The 27531-nt window shown below is 36.8% G+C and overlaps 1 protein-coding gene across 1 annotated transcript in view; it reads left to right on the forward strand.

Moving 5' to 3' along the window:
* LOC150077767 (sodium-dependent proline transporter-like) overlaps positions 1 to 27531 on the forward strand; it is a 142799-nt gene that overhangs the window by 80359 nt on the left and 34909 nt on the right. The window contains exons 7-11 of the mRNA XM_090384356.1: positions 1526 to 1676; positions 3675 to 3806; positions 10756 to 11086; positions 25046 to 25178; positions 25450 to 25584. Of these exons, the coding sequence (XP_090240482.1) occupies positions 1526 to 1676; positions 3675 to 3806; positions 10756 to 11086; positions 25046 to 25178; positions 25450 to 25584 (882 nt within the window). The remainder of the gene's footprint in view (positions 1 to 1525; positions 1677 to 3674; positions 3807 to 10755; positions 11087 to 25045; positions 25179 to 25449; positions 25585 to 27531) is intronic.

Consider the following 27531-nt stretch of genomic DNA (forward strand, 5'->3'; position numbering starts at 1 on the left):
GACATTCAGAAAAAAAGACCAAAGGGTTTACAGACTATGACTTCCAGATGTTTCTGTGCTGGGACGGGTGTGTGCAAGCCCAAGTCAATTATTTTATTTTGAAGGGGATAACTTGTAAGGTACAAAATATTTCATTATATTTATTTTATTGCAACAGCCTCATCATTTAATAGCCATACCTTATATTTTAAGTTTGACAGTACTACTTGCCCAGATAACTGGTACTGGGAGCAAATGATTGTGTCATCACTTAATAGTTTCTCTACCAATTCATTTTTATACATTAATGTGAAAAAGGCACAAGGATCTGGTGGAATATATCTGTGGTATTAAAGGAAGCAGCAGGACAGACTGCCAAACCCTATTTATTATAGTGTATGTATCTTTGGATTCAGTCCTGTTATAAATTATCCTTCATTTTTTTTTTTTCTTTTTTTTACCTTTTCTTTCCCTTCCTCTTGCGCAGTGCCACAGGGCTCTCCTCTGAGGCCTCCTGCTGCTCATCATATACTTAATGACCATGCAACAGGGCTCGAAACTTTTTGATTTCAAATGGCAAATGCTCACTGATGACATTAAAGTCTGCAAGATTATTGATTTTATCTCCGATGCTCATATTTTACAATCTGATCTCAAGTTCATCTGCTGTTGGATCAACGAAAACAATTAAATACAAGTGTTGTATGTTGGTTTTTCCCCAGATGTCTGCTTAAACATTTAGTTCTTATGAATTATTACATCACTCAGGAAGAAAAGGTAGGAGTTTTTGATTAATTCAAAGACCTTGATGTTATTACACAATATTATCTTCGCATATGTTGTAAATACTCCTGCATAATAAAAAAGTACTGTTTCAAATGCTCTTTTTAGTATCTAAAAAGTTTTCAATACTACTGAGTGTTTGTGATTCAGCATCTTTTTTTCACTCTGTTCATAAAGTAGTGGGATGCTGGCCCAACAGATCTGTCTGTCTGGTGCACACATTGATGTGAATTAACAGATGTTTAAACGGAGGTCTATATTGTATTACATGATCATCAGTTTTTTCTAGTTTTAAGAAGAAAAAAAATTTCCAAACTGTGTGATTGATAAGAATTATTCATTTAATATGATATAACTAAATAAAAGTACATTAGAAGGAATTTGGTGTTCCATTTTGATTTCCCTTCCATTCCAGCAATTTTTGTGTTTGAAGAAAATGGTTTTGGAAAGGGAAATGGTTCTTGATACAAGCTTCTTTATATAAGGATACTAATTAAATAAAGTTAGATCACTGACAAAAATAAAACAAAATAAAATGCATTAAAAGTAGTAAGATCAAACCACCTCTGATCTTACTGTTTTTAAAGTTATGTACATTTGATGCAGTTTACTTTATTAGTTTTTATATCTATTCACATTATGATAGATTTTTGCAGAATGTATTATATATGATTGGGATTTGCTAAATAAATATAAATTTTTGTCCTTGTATGTTTCTGAGTATATTTTAATTTTTCTTTCAATATTAAAATTTGATTTTTAGGCAAACAGTGAAGAAAATGGAAATCAAGATGAAAATGTTGCACGTGGAAACTGGTCTGGAAGATTTGATTTTTTGTTATCTCTCCTTGGATATGCTATTGGACTAGCTGCAGCTTGGAGGTTTCCTTATCTTTGTTACAGAAATGGTGGGGGTAAGCATGATAATTTAAAAAAAAAAAAAAAAAAAAGCTCTGATTAACTCAAAAACTACTTCAAAGCTCAGTTCCTTTAGGGAAAGAAATTTATCATGTGTTATTCATTTAAATGGATTAAATGAGATGGTAGAATGCAAACACACAGTGGAGGGGAAAAATAAAATGTATAGAATATAATAAGCTGAGAAAAGAACAGATAAAGCAAGAGATAATGGCTAAGAGAAGAGTGTAGGGAGGTGGAGTATAAAAAAGGAAGGTATGACTTTTAATGTGAAATTCATTATTTAACTTTTTAAATAATGAATTTAAGAATGATCTAAGAGACTTTGCTAGGAAGCTACTTTGCATTTTTATTCACTTTGTTTTATTTCTCTGTTTATTATTTTTAATTTATTTTTGTTATTGAATAAATATAATTTTATTTTACTCAAAAAAATTAAAAAATAAACACTTGACTCCACATTATTTATGCCACTTTAAATAGTTTATGTAGTCCCTGAAGTAGTAGTTCAGACAAAAGACAGACCTGTTTCTTACCAAAAGCAAGCCCAATATATTAAATAATATTGCATTCTTGTCAATGTTTCAGATCCATCTTTGGGTATCTGTTATCAAAATAATGTTGACTTGGAAGGGACCTGTTACCTGCTAAACTTAGTCTATAACAGATATCCAAATTTGGACTGAAATGTTAACAAGACTACAATATTATTTAGTAGATTGGGCTTGCCTTTGGTAGAAAAATTGAGTTGTCGTTTGTCTAATTTCTACTTAAGGGACTCAGTAAACCATTTACAGTTGCATAAATAAGATGGAGACAAGTGTTTAATTTTTTTTATTCTTTTTATTTCATTTTTACATATTATCCTGTCATATTATCCACATTATGCCTGTCGCACAGTATATTTGTAATTTTATTTGAATATTTGTACTGTCTTAAGTTGATTGTAACAAAAATTCTAGAATAATTTTGCTGTTACTAAAATCTTTTTTTTTTTTAATATTAAGCTGTAAATAAGTTTTCCTCTGGCAACAGATTTTTGTAGCACTTTGATGAGCAAAGTACAATCGAAGAACAATTAAGACATAACATTAGTTAATTTGGTCACTGTTCTTTGTCAAAACTAATCCCATTAATAGTTTTCTTTAATCCTTATGATTTGAAGAGGACTTTGTTACTGTCTCACCTGTTTCACAGTCATTTTTTTGTCTGGAAATAAGTCTGCTCACAGTTCTCCCAGGTACCTTCAAATAGAATTGTACTATCTGTTTTGGTAATAATACAGTATTTTTACTTATTGTTACAATGGAAAGAAATATGATCAATTTTTTTTTTTATTTATTTATTTTTTTTTAAGGCTGTAAGTACTGTGTAACCGGTGCTTACATATTAACTGCAGCCATGAGATTCATCCAGTTTGCCAGCCATGAGATAATGGGAGACTTTAATTTGGTTGTAAACCATCATGGTTGTAGGCTGTATGAGCAATGACACCTTGCAAAATGGATTCTGCAAAGTGTCAGTTGTGTATTCGATCGAATGGTGGTGCAGAACTTCATTGATGATTTAATCATTTCAGGTTGTTGATGAGGTCAAATTTTTCACTTGAAGATGAAGAAAGAGGTAACCACTTCTTTCTTCATATTCAAGTGAAAATTTTCCCTCATAAAACTTTTGAAACTACTTAAACTTTTTTCAACATAGCATCATCTCCACAAATATTGGAATTTGAATATTGGAACAAAAAATTTGTTCCAATATTCAAAATTCATCATTTTCAGTACATGTAAATAAATGAGGAAAAAAAAGTGTTCGCTAAAAGCATCTTTCCACTAGATTTGTGCATAATAATAAGTTAAAATTTGGTGTGCACATGCTCGAAAGGTTTTTAATCAAACCGTGTATTAGTTAGCTACTTTAGTAGCTGAAGTATAGCATTCTTGTGTTTTGTAATTTTTGCATTTGCTATTTTATTTTATTTTTTCCTTTATTAGGTGCCTTTCTTGTGCCTTACTTCATCATGCTATTTCTTTGTGGAATGCCATTATTCTTTATGGAGGTAGCACTTGGACAGTTTACCAGTTTAGGTGCCATTACTGTTTTTAAAATAAGTCCAATATTTAAAGGTATGCTATAATTTGAATTACCTTAAATGTGAGCACTTGTTCTTATTATTATTATTATTTTTTTTTTATTATTTATATAGTTGGCATCTTTGAGGTTTCAAGATTTACTAATGATTTCCAGTGTCTAATTACTTGCTTTTAATGAAACCAAATTTTTGTCTATCTCACATTTAGTGACATAAATATGTCAGTTATAGTCTTATTTTCATCAGCATTTTCAACTGACAAACTTGTTTGGCATGAAGTTACTTTCATTCTTCCCACTGTACATAAATAAAAGATAGGTTCTTAACAAGTGATCAGCATTCCTGGAAAAGGTTGAAATAGCTTCATCTCTGAGTTATCACTATAGTTCTCATGTTTTTATATTCATTAAACTGCCTTGTCAGTCAAAAACAATACATTATCTTCTTGTTTTTGGTAATTAAAGGCCATGTTTATTTATATAATAAATATCACTGTGTTCATTTCTGTAGTCGAAAGAAAATAGTAGAAGAATCAAGGAAAAGAGATTGTGGGAACAGAATGAGGAATTTTAAGAGAAAAAACTAGCATTGTAGTTAAGTTTCCATTTTGTATAACACACTTTTATGGCAAACATCTGGCAGTCAAAAAACTAAGGTGTTGATAAAATTTATTTCTACTGGCTAGGAAATACTGCAGTGGAAAGTATTTTAGAATCATAATTGGTTTTAATCCCTTCCCAGAATCACTGAAAGTTGGCATTGTTCCAACATTTCCTTCACAAGTAATGCTGGATTGTTATGTTATTTGGTTTTTTAGGAGCATTAGCAACTGAGGCCATATTGCTCCGGGATATGCGGTGGTCATTCCCTGACCTTTCTGCATCCTCCGTATTTGGTGGTCATGGGCTCGAACCCCGGTCTAATCAAGAAGCGTGTGCTATGCACTGCTGCTCCTGCCCACCCGACTACGAAGGTGCTGTAGTAAGTAATGCTGGAACATCCCAAACTAATATAAGTTTATAATAGGAGGGGCTGCCATATTGGCATTGATTTTAAAACTTTCCCAGTGGGTAAAAGAACATATGCTGAAAATTTGGTGTGAATCTGACATTTCCTTGTCAAGTAATAGTTAAACATCTGAAACATAATTTCACTTATGTAAAGGGAACACAAGATTTTAGGTGGAAGATTGCTGAATTTCTATTAGTTTGATTTTAATGAAATATGGAGTAGTTCAACAATTTTTTTCTTAAAGACCCAAAAATAAAATTGCATTGAATTCTGTCCACTGAGAGTTATGTTGTTTATGTGAGCACTGATGGATAGACGTAGTGAAGACAGTGGGCACTTTACACATATACAGATGTGCTTAAAAATGGATGACTGAGAAACATTTTTGAGAATGGCTTGTTCTAATTAATACTATGCAAGTCAGAAAAGAAAATTCATCTTGGTGATGGATAATTGTCCAACTAGTAGCATAAAGAGTAATTTGAAGATAACAAGTATAAACCTGTCCAGTAACACTGCCTCCAAAGTTCATTCAAATCTGATCAGAAAACTATTTTCTTAAACACTGTTATCACTGTTGTCTGATTAATTTATTTCACATTGATATGGAGAATGATCATTACACAAAGATTGAATTACTTCAGGCTATTCAAATAGTGTCTAGAGTTTGAAGTAGCATCCTTATGTTCAGTTCTCTATTGGAAAAAATAGATTTGCTTTAAAGTCAATTGATGAAAACAAAATAACAGTGCGTCAGATTCAAGTAAGATTGAAGGGCATGATGATACTTTAATACTGTACTCAGTGATGCTCCAGGGTTCATTATTGTCGGTGATGGAATGGGCGTTTCTGAGAGAGACAGTAACATTGATAGTAGAGGCATACGATGCAAGAAAGCAAGCTTATGTGGCATCAGCAAAAAAAAAAGCTCCCATTTCACCCCTCCGTTTGTTCCAAATACCTGTCCAGCTCAGCCTTAAATTTATTTAGACTATCAACCTCCACAACAAAAGATGGAAGTCTGTTCCACCAAACCACCACCCACTGGCTAACGGGAAACTTCAGCACATCTCTCCTACAACTATCTTTCCTCAATTTGAATTTATGCCCTCTCAGGTGATTATTCTGAGCAAAAGGAAGAATCCCATCGGCATTGAGCATACTCAAACCATTCAAGGCTTTATACACCTCTATCAGATCACCTCGCTGGTGCCTAGTCTCCAGACACTGTAATTTGCAAACTTTAAGCCTTTCTTCATAAGAGCACCCCTTTGTTCCATTCACTAATCTTGTTGCCCTTCTCTGTACTCGTTCCAGCAGCTCTACATCCTTCTTCAAATGAGGCCTATAGACCTGTATACAGTACTCTAGGTGTGGCCTGACCATTGCCTTATACAAGGGAATAATCACCTCCTTATCCCTGCTGGAAAAATTCCTGTATATCATTGACAATACTCCATGAGCTACTCTTGCAGCCCGTCTGCACTGCTCAAAGAACTTCATATCTGCCTGCACAACCACCCCCAAGTCCCTTTCATTCTCTACCACTGTCAGTGTAGTACCACAGAGTTGATACGTTGCTCTGGGGTTGCTGTTTCCCATGTGTAGTACTTTACATTTGTCAATGTTAAACTTCATTTGCCACAGCCCATCTGCTCAACGTTTCCAGATCCTGTTGCAGCAGCATAGTGTCAGTAGTGTCCTTGACAACCCTGCCAACCTTTGTATCATCTACAAACTTGGACATTAAGCTTGATATACCATCATCAATATCATTTATAAATACAGAAAACAATAATGGACCCAACACTGAGCCCTGAGGGACTCCACTAATAACATTAGTCCACGATGAGCAGTGTCCATTGATTACCACTCTCTGTCTTCTCCCCCTCAACCACCCCTTTATCCATAGCAGCAATTTGCCTCCAGTGTCACACTGCTCCAATTTGTGTAGCAGTCTTCCATGTGCAACAGTATCAAAAGCCTTTCGAAGATCCAAGTATATAATATCAAAGTTATTCCCTGCATCCAGTTCTTTTGTGACTGCATCATAGTATCCAATCAAGTTGGTCAGGCAAGACTTCCCCTTAACAAAACCATGCTGTGTCTGAGATATAACTGAAGTCTTGTCTAAATGATCCTGCAGTGCTTCTTTAACCAGTGCCTCCATTAATTTTCCTGGAACAGAAGTTAAGCTCACAGGTCTATAATTACTTGTGTCAGCCTTTGATCCTCCTTTGTGAATTGGGGTCACATTTGCACATTTCCAGTCTATGGGTACCTTCCCTGAGTCCAAGGAAGCTCTCATAATTATAGCTAAGGGTTTGCTTACTTCCTTTGCTGCCTCCTTTAATATAACTGGATAGATCCCATCCACCCCGGGTGCCTTTCTTGTGTTTATCTTCAACAGTTTCTCCTCCACTTTACTCCCAGTTATTTCAAGATTCTGTAGCTTACTGCTAGAGCTGAATACACCTCTGGCATTCCCCTTGCTGAATATCTCCTCATGTGTGAATGTCGATGCAAAATATTCATTTAGTTTGTTAGCTACCTGAGCAGGATCATCAACAGTTGACCCATCAATATCAAGTGGACCAATCTGATTCATCCCCTTCCTTGTAGAGTTTACATAAGTAAAGAACTCTTTGCTGTTTTTCTTTGCATCCCTTGCCAAAGATTTCTCGTAATCTGCCTTCGCCTGCCTAACCTCCTTTGTAACTTGGTTGGATATCAACTTGTATCTATCATAGGCTTCTGTGTCATGTGTTAATTTGTAAGTATCCCATGCATTTTTCTTCTCTGCCATATGCCTCATTAGTTCATCTGACATCCATTTTGGCCTAAACCTTGAACAATATTTCTTAGTTGGTATGTAAAGCCTAGTAGCTTCCAAGATAAGTTCTTTGAATGCTTCTCATTTTGAATTTGCTGTTGGTAACATCATCAGTTGGTCCCACTGTATAGAATTTAAATACTGTCTCAGTCCATCGTAGTTGCCTTTACGGAAGCAATAACCCTTCCCTTTACCCCTAATGGTAGTTACCTCTTTGAGTAAATCCCACTTCAGCACACTGTGATCACTGCCACCTAGTGGTTCATTTATCTGCAGATTCTTAATGCATGAAGAATCACTGTTGATAATCAAATCAAGAGTATTACTCCCTCTAGTTGCCTCCCGAACATGCTGATGTAGAAAACAATCATCCAATAAATCCACAAAAGCCCTGCTAGTGTGTGAGTAACCAGCCCTCAAATTCCAGTCAATATCTGGGAAATTAAAATCTCCCATTATAAGACTCACTGATTTACTGGCCCACTCTATTTCCCTGTACAGTTCCTTATTATACTCATCAGAGTCATTAGGCCTATAGCACACTCCTACTCTCAATTTTGATCTCCCAATGCTTATGCCATCATCAGTGTCATTTATAAATACAGAAAACAACAATGGACCCAACACTGAACCCTGAGGGACTCCACTAATAACATTAGTCCACAAATAGCAGTGTCTGTTGATTACCACTCTGTCTTCTCCCGCTCAACCATCCCTTTATCTATAGCAGGAATTTGTCTCCAATGCCACACTGCTCTAATTTGTGCAGCAATCTTCCATGTGCGACAGTATCAAAAGCCTTTCTAAGATCCAAATATATGATATCAAAGTTATTCCCTGCATCCAGTTCCTTTGTGACCACACCATAATATCCAACCATATTGGTCAAAGACTTCCCCTTCACAAAACCATTCTGTGATCCTCCTTTGTGAATTCGGGTCACATTTGCACATCTCCAGTCCATGGGTAACTCCTCTGAGTCGAAGGAAGCTCTCATAATTAAATGCTAATGGTTGCTTACATCCTTTGATGCCTCCTTTAATATAACTGGATAGATCCCATCCACCTTGGGTGCCTTTCTTATGTTTATCTTCAACAATTTCTCCTCCACTTTCCTCTCAGTTATTACAAAATCATCTAGTTCACGGCCAGAGTTTAATTTGCCTCTGGCATTCGCCTCCCTGAATAACTCCTCATGTTTGAATGTAGATGTAAAATAATAATTTAGTTTGTTAGCCACCTGAGCAGGATCATCAACAGTTGAACAATCGATATCTAGTTGACCAATCAGATTCATCCCTTTCCTTCTAGAGTTTATATAGTGCAAAGGATGCAAAGAAAAACAGTGCTGTTTTTCTTTGCATCCTTTGCCAAAGATTTCTCATAATCTGCCTTTCCCTGCTTAACCTCCTTTGTGATTTGGTTCCATACCAGCTTATATCTAGCCTAGGCTTCCATGTCAGCCTTTTTATTTATATGTATCCCATGCATTTTTCTTCTCTGCCACATGTCTCATTAGTTCATCTGACATTCATTTAGGCCTAAACCCTGAACAATATTTCTTATGTAAAGCCTAGTAGCTTCCAAGATTAATTCTTTGAATGCTTCCCATTTTGAATTTGCTTTTGGTAACAACATCAGTTGGTCCCACCATATAGAATTTAAATACTGTCTTAGACCACCGTAGTCGCCTTTACGAAAGCAAAAACCCTTCCCTTTAGCCTTGATGGTGGTTACATCTTTAAATAATTCCCACATCAATACATTGTGATCATTGTCGCCCAGTGGTTCCTTTATCTGCAGATTCTTAATGCACGAAGATCAAGAGTATTACTCCCTCTGGTTGCCTCTCGAACACATTGCTGTAGAAAACAGTCATCCAATAAATCCACAAAAGTCTTGCTAGTGTGCGAGTGGCCAACATACAAGTTCCAGTCAATATCTGGAAAGTTAAAATCTCCTATTATAAGACATTCCGATTTACTGGCCCACTCTATTTCTCTGCACAATTGCTCATTACACTCATAATATTCATTAGGCCTATAACATACACCTACTCTAATTTTTGCTTTCACGGTGCTTATTTCACAGCAGACTCAACACTGTATTGTCCACCAACATCAATTGGATGCACTTCCTTAGATTTTGTGTGTTTCTTAACTAACAGCATAATCCCTCCTCCCTTCCTATCCTGTCTATCCTTCCTATGCACATTGTACTCCCCAAATTCCAACTCTGCACTGCCTATATCAATGTGACACCACGTCTCTGATATCCCAACAATATCTGCCTTTGATGTCTTCACTAGCACTTCAAGGTCATCAAATTTATTATCTATACTCCTAGCATTGGTATACATGCATGTATACATGCACCTGTTCCTGCTCCTAGCCATCCTAACACAGCCCATGTATTTACTTGTTCCACTATGACTCCCATCAGTCCTGGAAATCTTCATTACCTTGCTTTCCAGTCTGTTGTCCATTCTAATAGAAGCAGTGCAAGAATCACTTTTGCCTCTGCCTGCGGCCACTGTTAACTTTTTATTCTGTGTATCAACCCTCGCTAGCAGTTTTCCGACCCACCTAACACTGCTTCGATAGCATCAGCAAATATTCTTGCACCCTTTCTATTTAAGTGTATCCCATCCCTGTAGAAGCAGTCTCTCCTGTCAACAAGCACAGACCAGGCTGAAAAAAAATTCTTCACATCATTATAAAATAAAAAGAAACAAAGCAGCTCAGAATCAAAGTAGCCTGTAGTCTCTCTGTATATTCATTAATCATTTATGCATTTTTTTTTAATGTTTAGCAATCCTTAATAACAGGTTAGAAAGGTTCAGGTAGAGATAAGGAGGTACCTGCAGTCTCTACAAAATTATATCAAAATTAAGCTAAAAAGTGAAACTCAGTTTCATCTGTGTGAAGTGATGAAATTTTGAAATCTCTAAAAAGGGTGCTGATGTTGCACTGTGTTCTTTATTACCTAGCAAAAAAAACAAAAAATAAAAAAAGATTTTCATAGTAATCTTGTCTTATCTTAGTCGAATTAGAATATTTAGATAACAAAAGTGAAGTAATTGAGATTCTGTTGTATTATGCAATATATAATGTATTGGTGAATGTCTGTTTTTTAATAGGTGCTGGTTATGCTACAGTTGCAATATGCATCCTCCTAGCAGTGTATTATAATGTCATCATTTGTTATATTCTCTTCTACCTATCACAGTCCTTTACATCTGTCCTTCCATGGGAAACTTGTGACAATGAATGGAATACGCCAAACTGCACTACAGCATATAAGCTAAGCCGTGAGGTACAGTTCACTTCAAAGAATGGAACAAATGAATTTAATCATACAAGTATCGGAAATGGAACGTCGGATGACTTTCAGAATGAAACATTTTCCCATGCTGCTTTATTGAATAAGGCTTTTGAAAATTTACACACTCCATCACATGAATATTTTTAGTAAGTGAATTTTTACTTTTATTTATTAACATTATAAAATTAAAAGTTCACATTTTCTAATTAATGTAATCACAAAATGTCAATTGATTATTTTCTGTATAGAAATTTTACACTGCATTCTTGTCTATTGAAAAATTTATTTAGAATTAGGTAAAGATAATTTCAATCCCTTATTCAATAGTTCTACAGTAAAGTTTAAAATTTTAGCATGTTGAAAGGATAAAATATTTAAAGGATACAGCACCTCTTTTTATTGACATCCTGATTTTGGATTCCTTTTGCATTCCATAGGCCAGATTGGCCACCAGTAAGGAGAGGCATGAGGCTATAGTTGTATAATTTTAATGGAGAATTGGACATATTATTAAAAGGGGGAAAAATGGAGGCAAACTTTTTTTTAGTGGCCAATCTCATATAAGTTCCTTGCATTATTTTGCCAATACTAATACTAAAATCTGTTATATCTAAAATCTGTAGTATCATAGTGATCTGTACACCTAGTAGGTGTACAGATCAAACCTTTGGACTGTTGTCCATCCATTCAGTTTTCCTTTCCTCTTAAACCTTTAGCACTAGCCACAGTAAGTAAGTAAGCCTTCTCTTTTAATACTTAATACCATCAGTCCACCTTCCTCTTAGTCCTATTACTTTTAATATTTGCATCAAGTACCTGTTTAGCTAATCTCCCTTTTCCCATTCTATATTAGCCTCTTAAGTGTGCTTCACTTACCTTTGATTATATATTTATTACTTCAAGATTTTTCCATATTTTCTTATTTATAATGTGGTCTTTCAATTTCCTCCATCTATTCATTTCATTTAACATTCTTAAAACTCATTTCTGAAGATTCTAATTTTCAATCAGTTGCTTTATTTCTTACAAAATCTGAGCTTCATAGGTTAAAATTGGCTTAAAATATATTGTTATAATCAGTGTTGTAACTAGAAAAAGTGGACTCCAATACAAAGTTTAGTGTGGACTCCCTGAAAATATTTGTTTTGTTAAAAATAAAAAATCCTTAAAAATCTGGGTTTATGGCTCTAAAATCATAAACATAACTAAAAACCTTACATTTTTACTCAATTAAATTTTTTTCTGTTTCGAGCAGGAGGGCAGTGGGCCCCAGTGCACCACATTGGTATAGTTATGCCACTGGTTATAATCAGCTAACTTGTCTTTTGGCTACTTTTTCTTCTGCTCTAAATGAATATGTTAAACTAGCATTCTGTATACTTCCTGTGTTATTTATTCCATTATCTGTTTTCATATCTAATCTTCTCTTCATTAAAGGTTTCCAAGATATGCAAATTATTAACTTCTTACAATTTTCGGTTATTTAGTCTATGTATTTCAGTATGAATGTTGGCACATTCCTAAAATTTTCACAAAAATATTAAAACTCTATACAAAAAAAAAAATTAGATTAACCATTTCACCTCTCACCCTGGTCCTCTCACTTATGTACATAGCTTTGGTTGCTGAAGTGCAACTTCTCTCACTTATGTACAACCTGTTGGTTGCTAAAGTGCAACAGGCTGGCTGCAACTGGCTCAATCAGGAGACAAAGGAATTCCACTCAGTAAAATAATGGTTGGCATGATTAGATTAATCATTTTCCAAGCCATTGGGACCATATGTGTTGAAAAGCTTACCTATAAATCATAATTAAATAAAATTTAATAGTGATTTAAATCTGTTGCTTCTTGGAATTTGTATAGTTCATTTTGAGGAATGATTAAATTATAATGATTATGAGAAATGATAAAAAAAAACTTTAAAATTATGAAGTAGTATGTTTTAAAAAATATTCGACTTAAAAGGAGAGGGGCGTCAAGATTCCCCAGTAACTTGATACGTTTCATCCATTAATGGTGTGAAATCATTTTCCAGCATTCAGACATTAAAAAAATGTATTTAATCAAATGCATTTTTATTTTCTTTTAGTGTCAGTTGGCCTTTCAAGCATTATTCCATCATCATGATTAAATATATCCTTTAACTTCTCTCCTAAAAGTAATTAATGATAAAAGATAAAGAATCTATTTTAAATATAGAAGATTTAAGTAATTAAAATATTTTTTTATAATATATTAATTTTATTTTATTCACTGATACATGAGTACACAATGCACTAAATGATACTAGTCCATATTTTAAGTGTTACTTTTAAATCTGTTCTAAAGGTTTTGTGTTAAATTAATAATAAAAATCTTTTCAGTTACTACTTTTCATAATTTTTAAAATACAATACTTAAATGCAAATAATAAAACATTGACTCTATGTTGAGAAAAACAATGTTTATCCTTTACCTAGGGAATCCTAGATTTTTACTAGAAAAAAATATCACCAAAGAACAAATCAAAACAGCAGATGTAATTGTCCAGTATTGCTATTGTTCATCTTCTGTACATATGAATGAAACTGTTTTCAATATCAGTCTGTTTCTTTAGTCTTACTGAAAAATCCTTGTTTTACACAAATGGCAGAGCCATCTCAAAACAGAGGTGAAGGATGAAGAGGAGCAGTATTAATGATAAATTTATTTTTTTTTGGCTGATGCTGCATAAGCTTGTTTTCTTGCATTAAATGCCTCTAATGCTAATTTAGCATTAGCACTAATGCTAAATTTTGGAGGTCATGGTCAGGGAAGAAGACATGGGAAAGGAAAGAGGTGGATACCAATGTAAAAGTTAGGAAAACTTTTAAAAGTTGGTAAAATAAAATCAGTTTGAGACATTTTATTGTTTTCATTTTCAGTCTGAGTTCAGAATAATAGATCTAAAAGCAGGTTATTAAAATAGCTGTATAATATGACAGGAAAGGAAGCTGTGGTTGCCTAAAATACCCAAGTGGTCAATAGCAAGAGTGCAGTAGCATACACTAAGTCGACTGTGGTTGAAGCCTGCGTGACTGCTAAATATGATTAACAGTTTTGGGATCTATTGTAAATTCCTCTTACCTGGTGGTTTTTCCAGAATATAAACAAGAACTTTTTTTTTTTTAAATATGTTCTAATGGACAAAACACTACCTGTTTACAAGTTGTTTGCATAGATTGGAAATGTTATCTGTAGCATAGCAGTTGTTTAGATAGATTGTTGGCATCAGAAGTCTGCAATTTGATAGATCAAGATAGAAACTGTTTGGATTTTTGGTTGAGGAGCTCTTCTATGGATGACAGTGTGCCCCTGCTTGACTCTCAGTTCTTTTCATTGAGCATTTGCACATTTTATTTTATTTTATTTTTTCAAATAAAACAAAAAGAATTCAGTGTTGGTAACATCATCAGTTGATCGCACTGTACAGAATTTATAAACTGTCTGAGACCCCTGTAGTCACCTTTATGAAAGCAAAAGATGTTCCCTTTAGCTGTGATGGTAGTTACATCTTTAAGTAGAAGGAAGGGGATGAATCAGATTGGTCCACTTGAGATCGATGGGTCAACTGTTGATGACCCTGCCCAGGTGGCTAACAAACTAAATGAATATTTTGCATCGACATTCACACATGAGGAGTTATTCAGCGAGGGGAATGCCAGAGGTGTATTCAACTCTAGCAGTAAGCTAGAGAATCTTGTAATAACTGAGAGCAAAGTGGAGGAAAATTGTTGAAGATAAACACAAGAAAGGCACCTGGGGTGTATGGGATCTATCCAGTTATATTAAAGGAGGCAGCAAAGGAAGTAAGCAAACCCTTAGCCATAATTATGAGAGCTTCCTTGGACTCAGGGGAGGTACCCATGGACTGGAGATGTGCAAATGTGACCCCAATTCACAAAGGGGGATCAAAGGCTGACACAAGTAATTATAGACCTGTGAGTTTAACTTCTGTTCCCAGAAAATTAATGGAGGCATTGGTTAAAGAAGCACTGCAGGATCATCTAGACAAGACTTCAGTTATAGCTAGGACACAGCATGGTTTTGTTAAGGGGGAAGTCTTGCCTGACCAATTTGATTGGATACTATGATGTAGTCACAAAAGAACTGGATGCAGGGAATAACTTTGATATTATATACTTGGATCTTAGAAAGGCTTTTGATACTGTTGCACATGGAAGACTGCTGCACAAATTGGAGCAGTGTGGCATTGGAGGCAAACTGCTGTTATGGATAAAGGGGTGGTTGAGGGGGAGAAGACAGAGAGTGGTAATCAATGGACACTGCTCATCGTGGACTAATGTTATTAGTGGAGTCCCTCAGGGTTCAGTATTGGGTCCTTTATTGTTTTCTGTATTTATAAATGATATTGATGATGGTATATCAGGCTTAATGTCCAAGTTTGCAGACGATACGAAGGTTGGCAGGGTTGTCAAGGACATTACAAGTTTGCAGACGATACAAAGGTTGGCAGGGTTGTCAAGGACACTACTGACACTATGCTGCTGCAACAGGATCTGGAAAGGTTGAGCAGATGGGCTGAGAGGTGGCAAATGAAGTTTAACATTGACAAATGTAAAGTACTACACATGGGAAACAGCAACCCCAGAGCAACGTATCAACTCTGTGGTACAACACTGACAGTGGTAGAGAATGAAAGGGACTTGGGGGTGGTTGTGCAGGCAGATATGAAGTTCTCTGAGCAGTGCAGACGGGCTGCAAGAGTAGCTCATGGAGTATTGTCAATGATATACAGGAATTTTTCCAGCAGGGATAAGGAGGTGATTATTCCATTGTATAAGGCGATGGTCAGGCCACACCTAGAGTACTGTATACAGGTCTGGAGGCCTCATTTCAAGAAGGATGTAGAGCTGCTGGAACGAGTACAGAGAAGGGCAACAAGATTAGTGAATGGAACAAAGGGGTGCTCTTACGAAGAACGGCTTAAGTTTTGCAAATTACAGTGTCTGGAGACTAGGCACCAGCGAGGTGATCTGATAGAGGTGTATAAAGCCTTGAATGGTTTAAGCATGCTCAATGCTGATGGGATTCTTCCTCTAGCTCAGAATAATCACCTGAGAGGGCATAAATTCAAATTGAGGAAAGACAGATGTAGGATAGACGTGCGGAAATTTGCCTTTAGCCAGCGGGTGGTTGGTGGGTGGAACAGACTTCCATCCCTTGTGGTGGAGGTTGATAGCCTAAATAAGTTTAAGGCTCAGCTGGACAGGTATTTTGAACGAACGGAGGGGTGAAGTGGAAGTGGTTTTTTTTTTTTTTTGGCTGATGCTGCATAAGCTTGCTTTCTTGCATCAAATGCCTCTACTAATGCTAATGCTACTGACACTATGCTGCTGCAACAGGATTTGGAAAGGTTGAGCAGATGGGCTTCGAGGTGGCAAATGAAGTTTAACATTGACAAATGTAAAGTACTACATATGGGAAACAGCAACCCAAGAGCAATGTATCAACTCTGTGGTACTACACTGACAGTGGTAGAGAATGAAAGGGACCTGGGGGTGGTTGTGCAGGGAGATATGAAGTTCTCTGAGCAGTGCAGATGGGCTGCAAGAGTAGCTCATGGTGTATTGTCAATGATATATAGGAATTTTTCTAGCAGGGATAAGGAGGTGATTATTCCCTTGTATAAGGCAATGGTCAGGCCACACCTAGAGTACTGTATACAGGCCTGGAGGCCTCATTTCAAGAAGGATGTAGAGCTGCTGGAACGAGTACAGAGAAGGGCTACAAGATTGGTGAATGGGACAAAGGGGCGCTCTTACGAAGAAAGGCTTAAGTTTTGCGAATTACAGTGTCTGGAAACTAGGCACCAGCGAGGTGATCTGATAGAGGTGTACAAAGCCTTGAATGGTTTGAGCATGCTCAATGCTGATGGGATTCTTCCTCTTGCTCAGAATAATCACCTGAGAGGGCATAAATTCAAATTGAGGAAGGACAGATGTAGAATAGATGTGCAGAAATTTGCCTTTAGCCAGCGGGTGGTTGGTAGGTGGAACAGACTTCCATCCCTTGTCGTGGAAGGTGATAGCCTAAATAAGTTTAAGGCTCAGCTGGACAGGTATTTCGAACGAACAGAGGGGTGAAGTGGAAGTGGTTATTTTTATTTATTTATGTTACTTTTTTTTTTTTTTTTTTTTTTGGATGATGCTGCATAAGCTTGCTTTCTTGCATCAAATGCCTCTGCTAATGCTAAAAGTAATTCCCATATTAGTACGTTGCGATCATTGTCACCCAGTGGTTCCTTTATCTGCAAATTCTTAATGCATGAATAATCACTGCTGATAATCAGATCAAGAATATTACTCCCGCTGGTTGCCTCTCGAACATGCTGCTGTAGAAAACAGTCATCCAATAAATCCAAAAAAGCCTTGTTAGTGTGTGAGTGACCAACCCACAAGTTCCAGCCAATACCTGGAAAGTTAAAATCCCCCATTATAAGACACTCTGATTTACTGGCCCACTCTATTTCTCTGCACAATTGCTCATTACACTCATCAGATTCATTAGGCCTATAACACACACCTACTCTCATTTTTTCTTTCCCAGTACTTATGTCACACCAAACAGACTCAACATGCATTGTCCACCAATGTCAATTGGATGCACGTCCTTAGATTTTATGTGTTTCTTAACTAACAGCATAACCCCTCCTCCCTTCCTGTCCTGTCTATCGTTTCTGTATACATTGTACTCCCCAAATTCTAATTCTGCACTACTTATATCTGTGTGACACCACGTCTCTGATATCCCAACAATATGTGCCTTGATGTCTTGACTAGCACTTCAAGCTCATCAAATTTATTAACTATACTCCTAGCATTGGTGTAGATGCAAGTATACATGCACCTGTTTCTACTCTTAGCTACCCTAACACAGCTCATGTATTTATTTGTTCCACTATGACTCCTGGATATCTCCATTACCTTGCGTTCCATGCTGCTGCTCATTAAAATAGAAGCAGTGAAAGAATCACTTTTGCCTCTGCCTGTGGCCAGTGTTAACCTTTTAGTAATGCAGTTTTAGTTAACCTTTTAGTAATCAGCTAACATTCTTGCACCCTTTCTATTTAAGTGTACCCCATCCCTGTAGAAGCATCCCCTCCTGTCAACAAGCACAGACCAGGCTGAAAAAAATTCTACCCCTTGAGCCTTGCACAATCTCTTCAGTGCTGAATTAATCGACAAGGCTCTCATCATATACTCTCTCCTATCATGTCTGGGCAGAATTGCAGACACTTTCATGTTCAACCCTAACTTGCAATTCTTTTTCAACATTGACCTGTACTTGTTGAGTAAATCTGCAGATCTCTTACTCTTAATGTCATTAGTTCCAACGTGTACAACTATATCACCTTTTGTGCCCTTAAAAGATGATATATGCCCTACAACGTCATCAACTTTTGCCACGAAAGACATTCTCTGGTCCTGTTCCACCTATCCTTCTTGCATAGTATATTCCCTGTCTCCCTGACAATAGAGTCACCAACAATAACTAGTTTCTTTGGGACCAATGCATTCGGCCTTGGAGATTGCCTCTGTGTTGCCTGATGCACTTATTCCAGCTCTGCCGCTGAGCTGGTCAGCTGAAAGATTGATGGGGCTCCTCATATTAATTTCTTCTAGGGCATTTACCCTACACCTCAAGCTCTCATAGATGCTCATCAGAACGCTAATCACTTAACAAGACAACACAATTGTCAAACTGAGTAATGCTGTTTCCAGAATTAAAGAAAAAAAAAAGTGAATACAGCAATGGTACATTTCTTAGAAAAAAAAAACTTGTACAAATAGGATACATGATGGATATATGAAACCAATTCCAGGTGATCAGATGATAGAGAGCATCTTAAAGTTTTTATTCTCCAACCGGAGAAGTGTGCATAATAGTTCTTAAAAGAAGCTACAATAGATGGCAGCATAATCACAAAACTGCGATCATGGCGGAATTTATAAACCCCGAGAAGGTACAGTGTGTGCATTGGTTCAACAAGCTGCAGTCTGCCACCACTGTTATGTTTAAATTCCAAACACAGTTTTAAAAGAAGGCACCAAGTAGATCTACAATTCTGCAATAGTACAGAATTCATTAAGGATGATTAAAGGATTGAAATTTATAAAGGATGCCTGCTTGTGTAATCATCCTGGAAAAGAAAGTGGCTGAATAAAGTCAGTGAGAGTAAAGTGGAACTGATTCAAGGAAATTTTAAGCAAAGCCCAGAAAAATTTGCATTCCAAGGAAATTAATGGAGTCTGGTTAAAGTAATGCAGGACCATTTAGACATGACTGCAGTTATAGTTCAGACACAGCATTGGTTTGTTAAGGGAAAGTCTTTTCTGACCAATTTGATTGGATACTATGATGCAGTCACAAAAGAAATGGATGCAAAAAATAATTTTGATATCATATACTTTGATTTTAGAAAAGCTTTTGATACTGTTGCACATGGAAGACTACTGTACAAATTAGAGCAGTATGGCATTAAAGGAAAATTGCTGCTATGGATAAAGGGATGGTTAAGTGGGAGAAGACAGAGAGTTGTAATCAGTGACACTGCTCTTTGTGGACTAGTTTTATTAGTGGAGTCCCCCAGGGTTCAGTGTTGGGCCCATTGTTGTTTTCTGTATTTATTAATGATATTGATGAAGGTATATCAGGTTTAATGTCCAAGTTTGCAGATGATACGAAGGTTGGAAGAGTTGTTAATGACAGTATGCTACTGCAACAGGATCTAGAAAAATTGAGCAGATAGGCTGAGAGGTGGCAAATGAATTTCAACATTGACAAATGTAAAATACTGCATATGGGTAGCAGTGACCCTAAAGTGACATATCAACTGTGTGGTACTACACTCAGGTTAGTGGAGAATGAAAAAGACCTGAGGGTAATTGTGCAGTCAGATATGAAGTTTTCTGAGCAGTGCAAACAGTCTGCAAGAGTAGCTCATGGTGTCTTGTCAATGATATACAGGAATGTTTCTAGCAGGGATGAGGACGTGATTATCCCCTTGTATAAGGCAATGGTCAGGTCACACCTTGAGTACCGTATACAGATTACGAGAAATCCTTGGCAAAAGATGCTAAGAAAAACAGCAAGGATTTCTTTACTTATATAAACTCTAAAAGGAAGGGGATGAATCTGATTGGTCCACTTGACATCGATGGTTCGACTGTTGATGATCCTGCTCAGATAGCAAACAAACTGAATGAGTATTTTGCATCTACATTCACACAAGAGGAGTTATTAAGGTTTGAAAATGGCAGAAGGTTATCAAATTGTAGCAGGGCGCTTAATGATCTTGTAATAACTGAGAGCAAAGTGGAAGAGAAATTGTTGAAGTTAAACGTAAGAAAAGCACCTGGAGTGGATGGGATCTATCCAGTTATATTAAAGGAGGCGGCAAAGCAACTAAGCAAACCCTTAGGGATAATTATGAGAGCATCCTTGGACTCAGGGGAGGTTCCCACGGACTGGAGATGTGTAAATGTATCCCCAATTCACAAAGGGTGATCGAAGGGTGACACGAGTAATTACAGACCAGTTAGTTTAACTTCTGTTCCGGGTAAAATAATGGAGTCGCTGGTTAAAGATGCATTGCAGGATCATCTAGACAAGACTGCAGCAATAATTCAGACACAGCATGGGTTTGTTAAGGGAAAGTCTTGTCTGACAAATTTGATAGGATATTATGATGTGGTTACAAAGAAACTGGATGCAAAAAATAATTTTGATATCATATATTTGGATTTCAGGAAAGCTTTTGACACTGCTGCGCATGGAAGACTATTGTACAGATTGGAGCAGAATGGTATTAAAGGTAAGTTGCTACAATGGATAAAAAGATGGTTAAGTGGGAGAAGACAGAGGGTGGTAATCAATGGGTGCTGCTCTTCTTGGACTAATGTTATTAGTGGAGTCCCACAGGGTTCGGTGTTAGGTCCACTGTTGTTTTGTATATTTATCAATGATATTGATGAAGGTATATCAGGCTTAATGTCGAAGTTTGCAGATGATACAAAGGTTGGCAGGGTTGTTAATGACAGTAATGGCAGTGTGCTACTGCAACAGGATCTAGATAATTTGGGCAGATGGGCTAAGAAGTGGCAACTGAAGTTTAACCTTGACAAATGCAAAGTACCGCATATGGGTAGAAGTAACCCCAGAGAAACGTACCAACTGTTTGGTACTACACTTAAGGTGGTAGAAAATGAAAAAGACCTGGGAGTAATTGTGCAGTCAGATATGAAGTTCTCTGAGCAATGTAGACAGGCTGCCAGGGCAGGTCATGGGGTTTTGTCAATGATATATAGGAATTTTGCTAGCAGGGAAAAGGAGGTGATTATCCCTCTGTATAAGGCAATGGTCAGGCCACGCCTTGAGTACTGCGTACAGGTCTGGAGGCCTCATTTTAGGAAGGATGTAGATTTACTTGAGCGTGTACAGAGAAGGGCAACAAGATTGGTGATTGGAATGAAGGGATCCTCTTACCAAGAGAGGCTTAATTTCTGCAAATTGCAGTGGCTGGAGACTAGGCACCTGCGCGGTGATCTGATTGAGGTATATAAGGCCTTGAATGGGTTGAGCACACTGAATTATGATGGGATCCTTCCGCTTGTTCAGATTACGAACCTAAGGGGTCATAAATTCAAATTAAGAAAAGACAGATGTAGAATAGATGTGCGGAAATTTGCCTTTAGCCAGCAGGTGGTTAATTGCTGGAACAAACTTCCATCTGTCGTTGTGGAAGTTGATAGGTTAAATAAATTTAAGGAGGAACTGGACAGGCATTTGGAGGGAATGGTGTGATTTTTTTTTTTTTTTTTTTTTTGGCTGATGCTGCATAAGCTCATACATTTGCTTTCTTGCATCACATGCCACTACTACTACTACAGGTCTGGAAGCCTCATTTTAGGAAAGCTGTAGGGCTGCTGGAACAAATACAGAGAAGGGCAATGAGATTGGTGAGTGGAACAAAGGGTTACTTTTACGAAGAAAGACTTAAGCTCTGCAAATTGCAGTGCCTAATCTGGAGGCTAGGCACCTACAAGGGGAATCTGATTGTGGTGTTTAAGGCCTTGAATAATTCAAATTGAGGAAAGTGTGTTGTAGAATAAATGTGCTGAAATTTGCCTTTAGCCAGTGGGCGGTTGATTGTTGGAACCAACTTCCATCTGTTGTTGTGGAAGTTTACAGCTTAAATAAAAGGCAGAACTAAACAAACATTTTGAATTGAATAGATGGATGAAGTGGGAAGGGTTTTTCTTTTTTTTTTTTTTTTTTTTGGCTGATGCCAAAATAAAAAAGAAACCAAGCTTATACAGCTGATGCTGTATAATAGTAGTAGTAGTGGCATGTGATGCAAGAAACCAAGTGTATGAGCTTAGACAGCATCAGCCAAAAAATAATAATAATAATAATAAAAAAATAAAAAATGAAAAAAATTTACACAACAATTACCTCTAAACGTTTGTTCAGTTCCTCCTTAAATTTATTTAATCTATCAACTTCCACGACAAATGAAAATTTGTTCTAGCAATTAACCAACAGCTGGCTAAAGGCAAATTTCCACACATCTATTCTACATCTGTCTTTCCTCAATTTGGATATATGCCTCCTTAGGTTCGTAATCTGAACAAGTCGAAGAATCCCATCAGAATTCAGTGTGCTCAACCCATTTAAGGCCCTGAACACCTCAATCAGATCACCTTGCAGGTGCCTAGTCACCAACCGCCGAAATTTGCAGAACTTAAGCCTCTCTTCGTAAGAGGATCCCTTCATTACCCTCACCAATCTTGTTGCCCTTCTCTGTACACGCTCAAACAAATCTATATCCTTCCTAAAATGAGACCTTCAGACCTGGATGCAGTACTCAAGGCGTGGCCTGACCATTGCCTTATACAGGGGGACAATCACCTCATTTTCCCTTCTAGCAAAATTCCTGTATATCATTGACAAAACCCCATGACCTGCCCTGGCAGCCTGTCTTCATTGCTCAGAAAACTTCATATCTGACTGCACAATTACTCCTAGGTCTTTGTCATTTTCTACTACCTTAAGTGTAAAACCACACAGTTGGTACATTTCTCTGGGTTACTTCTACCCATGTGAAGTACTTTGCATTTGTCAATGTTAAACTTCAGTTACCACTTCTCAGCCCATCTGCCCAAATTGTTTTGATCCTTTTGCAGTAGCACACTGCCATTACTGTCATTAACCACTCTGCCAACCTTTGTATCATCCGAAAACCTTGACATTAAGCCTGATATACCTTCATCAATATCATTGATAAATATACAAAACAACAATGGGCCCAACACCAAACCCTGTGGGGGACTCCACTAATAACATTAGTCCACGAAGAGCAGCATCCTTTGGTTACCACCCTCTGTCTTCTCCCACTCAACCTTTAGTGAATTTGGAGAAGACAGAGGATGGTAACCTCTGTCTTCTCCCACTCAGAGGGAGAAGTGGGAGAAGACAGTAGTCTTCCATGCGCAACAGTGTCAAAAGCTTTCCTGAAATCCAAATATATGATATCAAAATTATTTTTTGCATCCAGTTCCTTTGTAACTACATCATAATATCCAATCAAATTTGTCAGACAAGACTTCCCCTTAACAAACCCATGCTGTGTGTCAACTATTACTGCAGTCCTGTTTAGATGATCCTGCAATGCATCTTTAACCACTGACTCCATTATTTTACCTGGAACAAAAGAAGTTAAACTAACTTGTCTGTGATTACTCGTGTCACCCTTCGATCCCCCTTTGTGAATTAGGGATACATTTGCACATCTCCAGTCCGTGGGGGCCTTCCCTGAGTCCAAGTATGCTCTCATAATTATAGCTAACTGTTTGCTTACTTCCTTTGCAGCCTCTTTTAATATAACTGGATAGATTCCATCCACCCCAGATGCCTTTCTTATGTTTAACTTCAACAATTTCTCCTCCACTTTGCTCTCAGTTATTACAAAATCATTAAGCACCCTGCTACAATTTGATAACCTTCTGGTATTTTCAAACCTTAACTCCTCATGTGTGAATGTAGATGCAAAATACTCATTCAGTTTGTTTGCTATCTGAGTTGCTTGCTTTCTTGCATCGTATGCCTCTATTAATGGTAATGCTAAATCTATACCATAGGCATTTATGCTGCCATCTACTGCAACGTGCACATGTTCTTATCGGTGAATAAAAACTTGGGAAGTTATATTCTGTCACTTAGAAGTGGTTTCAGATGGTATTATGTACCCTACTCATCCAATAATGTTTTAGTTTTGTAAAGGAAGTTTGGGAATATTCTGTATATTTTATGAAAATGCTATGTGGTGCTTAACATTACGTCATAACTGCTTTAGTGCCTATGGTGTTCAGCTTTTTGACTGAGGAGTGATGACAATTGTCTCATGTCATCTTCACATACCACTTTCACTTGGCAGGGAGAAAGGGTCGTTATTTATGTAACTACTTAGCAAGTTTGTTAATGTATGCAGATTTTCCTTTGGAATACTGATCGAACTTTTCTTAGGTATTACATTGATTACTTGTTAATTTTTTAAGTAATTAAATTTCTTGCTATTTATGGCAGGAAAGTATGAAGAAATTTAAAAAGGGAGGGTTTGACTCATTAAATGAGGTGGGGATCCTATTTCATTAAAAAATATTCTATATGACCAAAAACAATGAATATGGAATAAAACTAGTAAGTGATCTATTAATGAAATGTAAAAACAAAGCCATTTATATTCATGTTTACTAAAAGTTAATTAATGGAATCAGGTGTACAATGATGATCAATAAAAATTGAGTAAGCAACCAATTGCAGTGAATTTTATTTTTCTGAATTATTGAAGTTGGTCTTCTGCGAATTGGCCTCCCTATAGTGGACACTTCCTTCTCACCCAGTGGTGTCCACTTTAGAGAGGTTTCACTATATTTCAGTTTTAGATTTGTCTTCTCCCATTTCATATTTGAAATATTATGTAAGAGACAATGAATTTGTATGCCTTATAATCAAGCAGATCACCTTATAATGTGCACAGATTCTTTTTTAATGATTTTACAGTAATCATGTGCTTGAAATAACAGATGGCATTCATGATCTTGGAAGCATTAACTGGAGATTGGCCATTTCTTTGACTGTCGCATGGATTTTGATTTACTTATGCTTAATAAAAGGTGTAAAGTCCACAGGCAAGGTAAGATTTCATATGAAGTTTACTAAATTATAAGTTTAATGGTTTAATTTATTCTCTTAAGGTGTTCATCAGAAATATCGTATTTATATCTGTGATATGACAACTGATCTAATCAACTGATTTGTAATGAACATCTAAAGTCTGGCCTTTGTTATTAGTTTATATCTCTAAGCACTAGAATTTCTGTACTTTTAAATATATCACTTTGTTGACAGAATATCGTGCGTGTGCACTAGACCCGAGTCAAATAATTTTTTTTTTCATTATTTAGGTAGTATATTTCACAGCAACATTTCCTTATGTTGTTCTGTTCATAATGCTAATCCGGGGTATTACCTTACCTGGGGCAGGAACCGGCATTCTCTACTATATCAGTCCAGAATGGGAACGCCTGACATCCCTTAAGGTTAGCTGAAATTATTTTTTCTCTGATGTTTCTGATAGGACTTAATTACTTTGCTTTTATTCATTTATAACAAAAATATATTATACTTGCATTAGAATGTTTAACTAATAAATAAATATTAAGCAGTAAAAAACTTAGTATTCATCTTCTTTAAGTATTTTTCTGAAATAAAATGTTCTAAATTCATATATTTTGAAACACATTGAGTATAATTTTATATTTAAATTAAAAAAATAAATTTTCTGTTTATACTCCGCGATGAACACAAGTCAGCGGAGTTCACAAGATTGATAGAGAATAGAAGAAACAGCGGCGTATTTAGCAGTTACGGGCTTGAACCTCAGTCAATCAAAGCATGTATACTTTACACCAACCTGGCTACAGCAACAGCCTTCTAAGTGTAAAAAATTTAAGTTAAAATTCTTGAGTGTGTCCATTCATGTTGCATCCAGAACTGTTTTCAGTTTGAGAAAATCACATATGTTAAAAAATAAGACTGAAACTTCCTTACTTTTGAAGAACTGATCCAAAACACCACATTAGAAATCTTCCTTTCAAACATACATCCTTAAATAGCTATTGAGCAAGCTATTTACATAATGTTAATTAGTAATAATGTCAAATGTAATTAGTAATTATAGACCTGTGAGTCTGACACAAGTAATTATAGACCTGTGAGTTTAACTTCTGTTCCCGGAAAATTAATGGAGGCACTGGTGAAAGAAGCACTGCAGGATCATCTAGACAAGACTTCAGTTATAGCTAGGACACAGCATGGTTTTGTTAAGGGGAAGTCTTGCCTGACCAATTTGATTGGATACTATGATGCAGTCACAAAAGAACTGGATGCAGGGAATAACTTTGATATTATATACTTGGATCTTAGAAAGGCTTTTGATACTGTTGCACATGGAAGACTGCTGCACAAATTGGAGCAGTGTGGCATTGGAGGCAAGTTGCTGCTATGGATAAAGGGGTGGTTGAGGGGGAGAAGACAGAGAGTGGTAATCAATGGACACTGCTCATCGTGGACTAATGTTATTAGTGGAGTCCCTCAGGGTTCAGTATTGGGGCCTTTATTGTTTTCTGTATTTATAAATGATATTGATGATGGTATATCAGGCTTAATGTCCAAGTTTGCAGACGATACGAAGGTTGGCAGGGTTGTCAAGGACACTACTGACACTATGCTGCTGCAACAGGATTTGGAAAGGTTGAGCAGATGGGCTTCGAGGTGGCAAATGAAGTTTAACATTGACAAATGTAAAGTACTACATATGGGAAACGGCAACCCCAGAGCAACGTATCAACTCTGTGGTACTACACTGACAGTGGTAGAGAATGAAAGGGACCTGGGGGTGGTGGTGCAGGCAGATATGAAGTTCTCTGAGCAGTGCAGACGAGCTGCAAGAGTAGCTCATGGTGTATTGTCAATGATATATAGGAATTTTTCTAGCAGGGATAAGGAGGTGATTATTCCCTTGTATAAGGCAATGGTCAGGCCACACCTAGAGTACTGTATACAGGCCTGGAGGCCTCATTTCAGGAAGGATGTAGAGCTGCTGGAACGAGTACAGAGAAGGGCAACTAGATTGGTGAATGGGACAAAGGGGTTCTCTTACGAAGAAAGGCTTAAGTTTTGCAAATTACAGTGTCTGGAAACTAGGCACCAGCGGGGTGATCTGATAGAGGTGTACAAAGCCTTGAATGGTTTGAGCATGCTCAATGCTGATGGGATTCTTCCTCTAGCTCAGAAAAATCACCTGAGAGGGCATAAATTCAAATTGAGGAAAGACAGATGTAGGATAGATGTGCGGAAATTTGCCTTTAGCCAGCGGGTGGTTGGTGGGTGGAACAGACTTCCATCCCTTGTCGTGGAAGTTGATAGTCTAAATAAGTTTAAGGCTCAGCTGGACAGGTATTTCGAACGAACAGAGGGGTGAAGTG

Source organism: Mastigoproctus giganteus, chromosome 11 (genome assembly GCF_048544385.1).
Source record: "Mastigoproctus giganteus isolate SK-2022 chromosome 11, ASM4854438v1, whole genome shotgun sequence".
NCBI lineage: Eukaryota > Metazoa > Arthropoda > Arachnida > Uropygi > Thelyphonidae > Mastigoproctus > Mastigoproctus giganteus.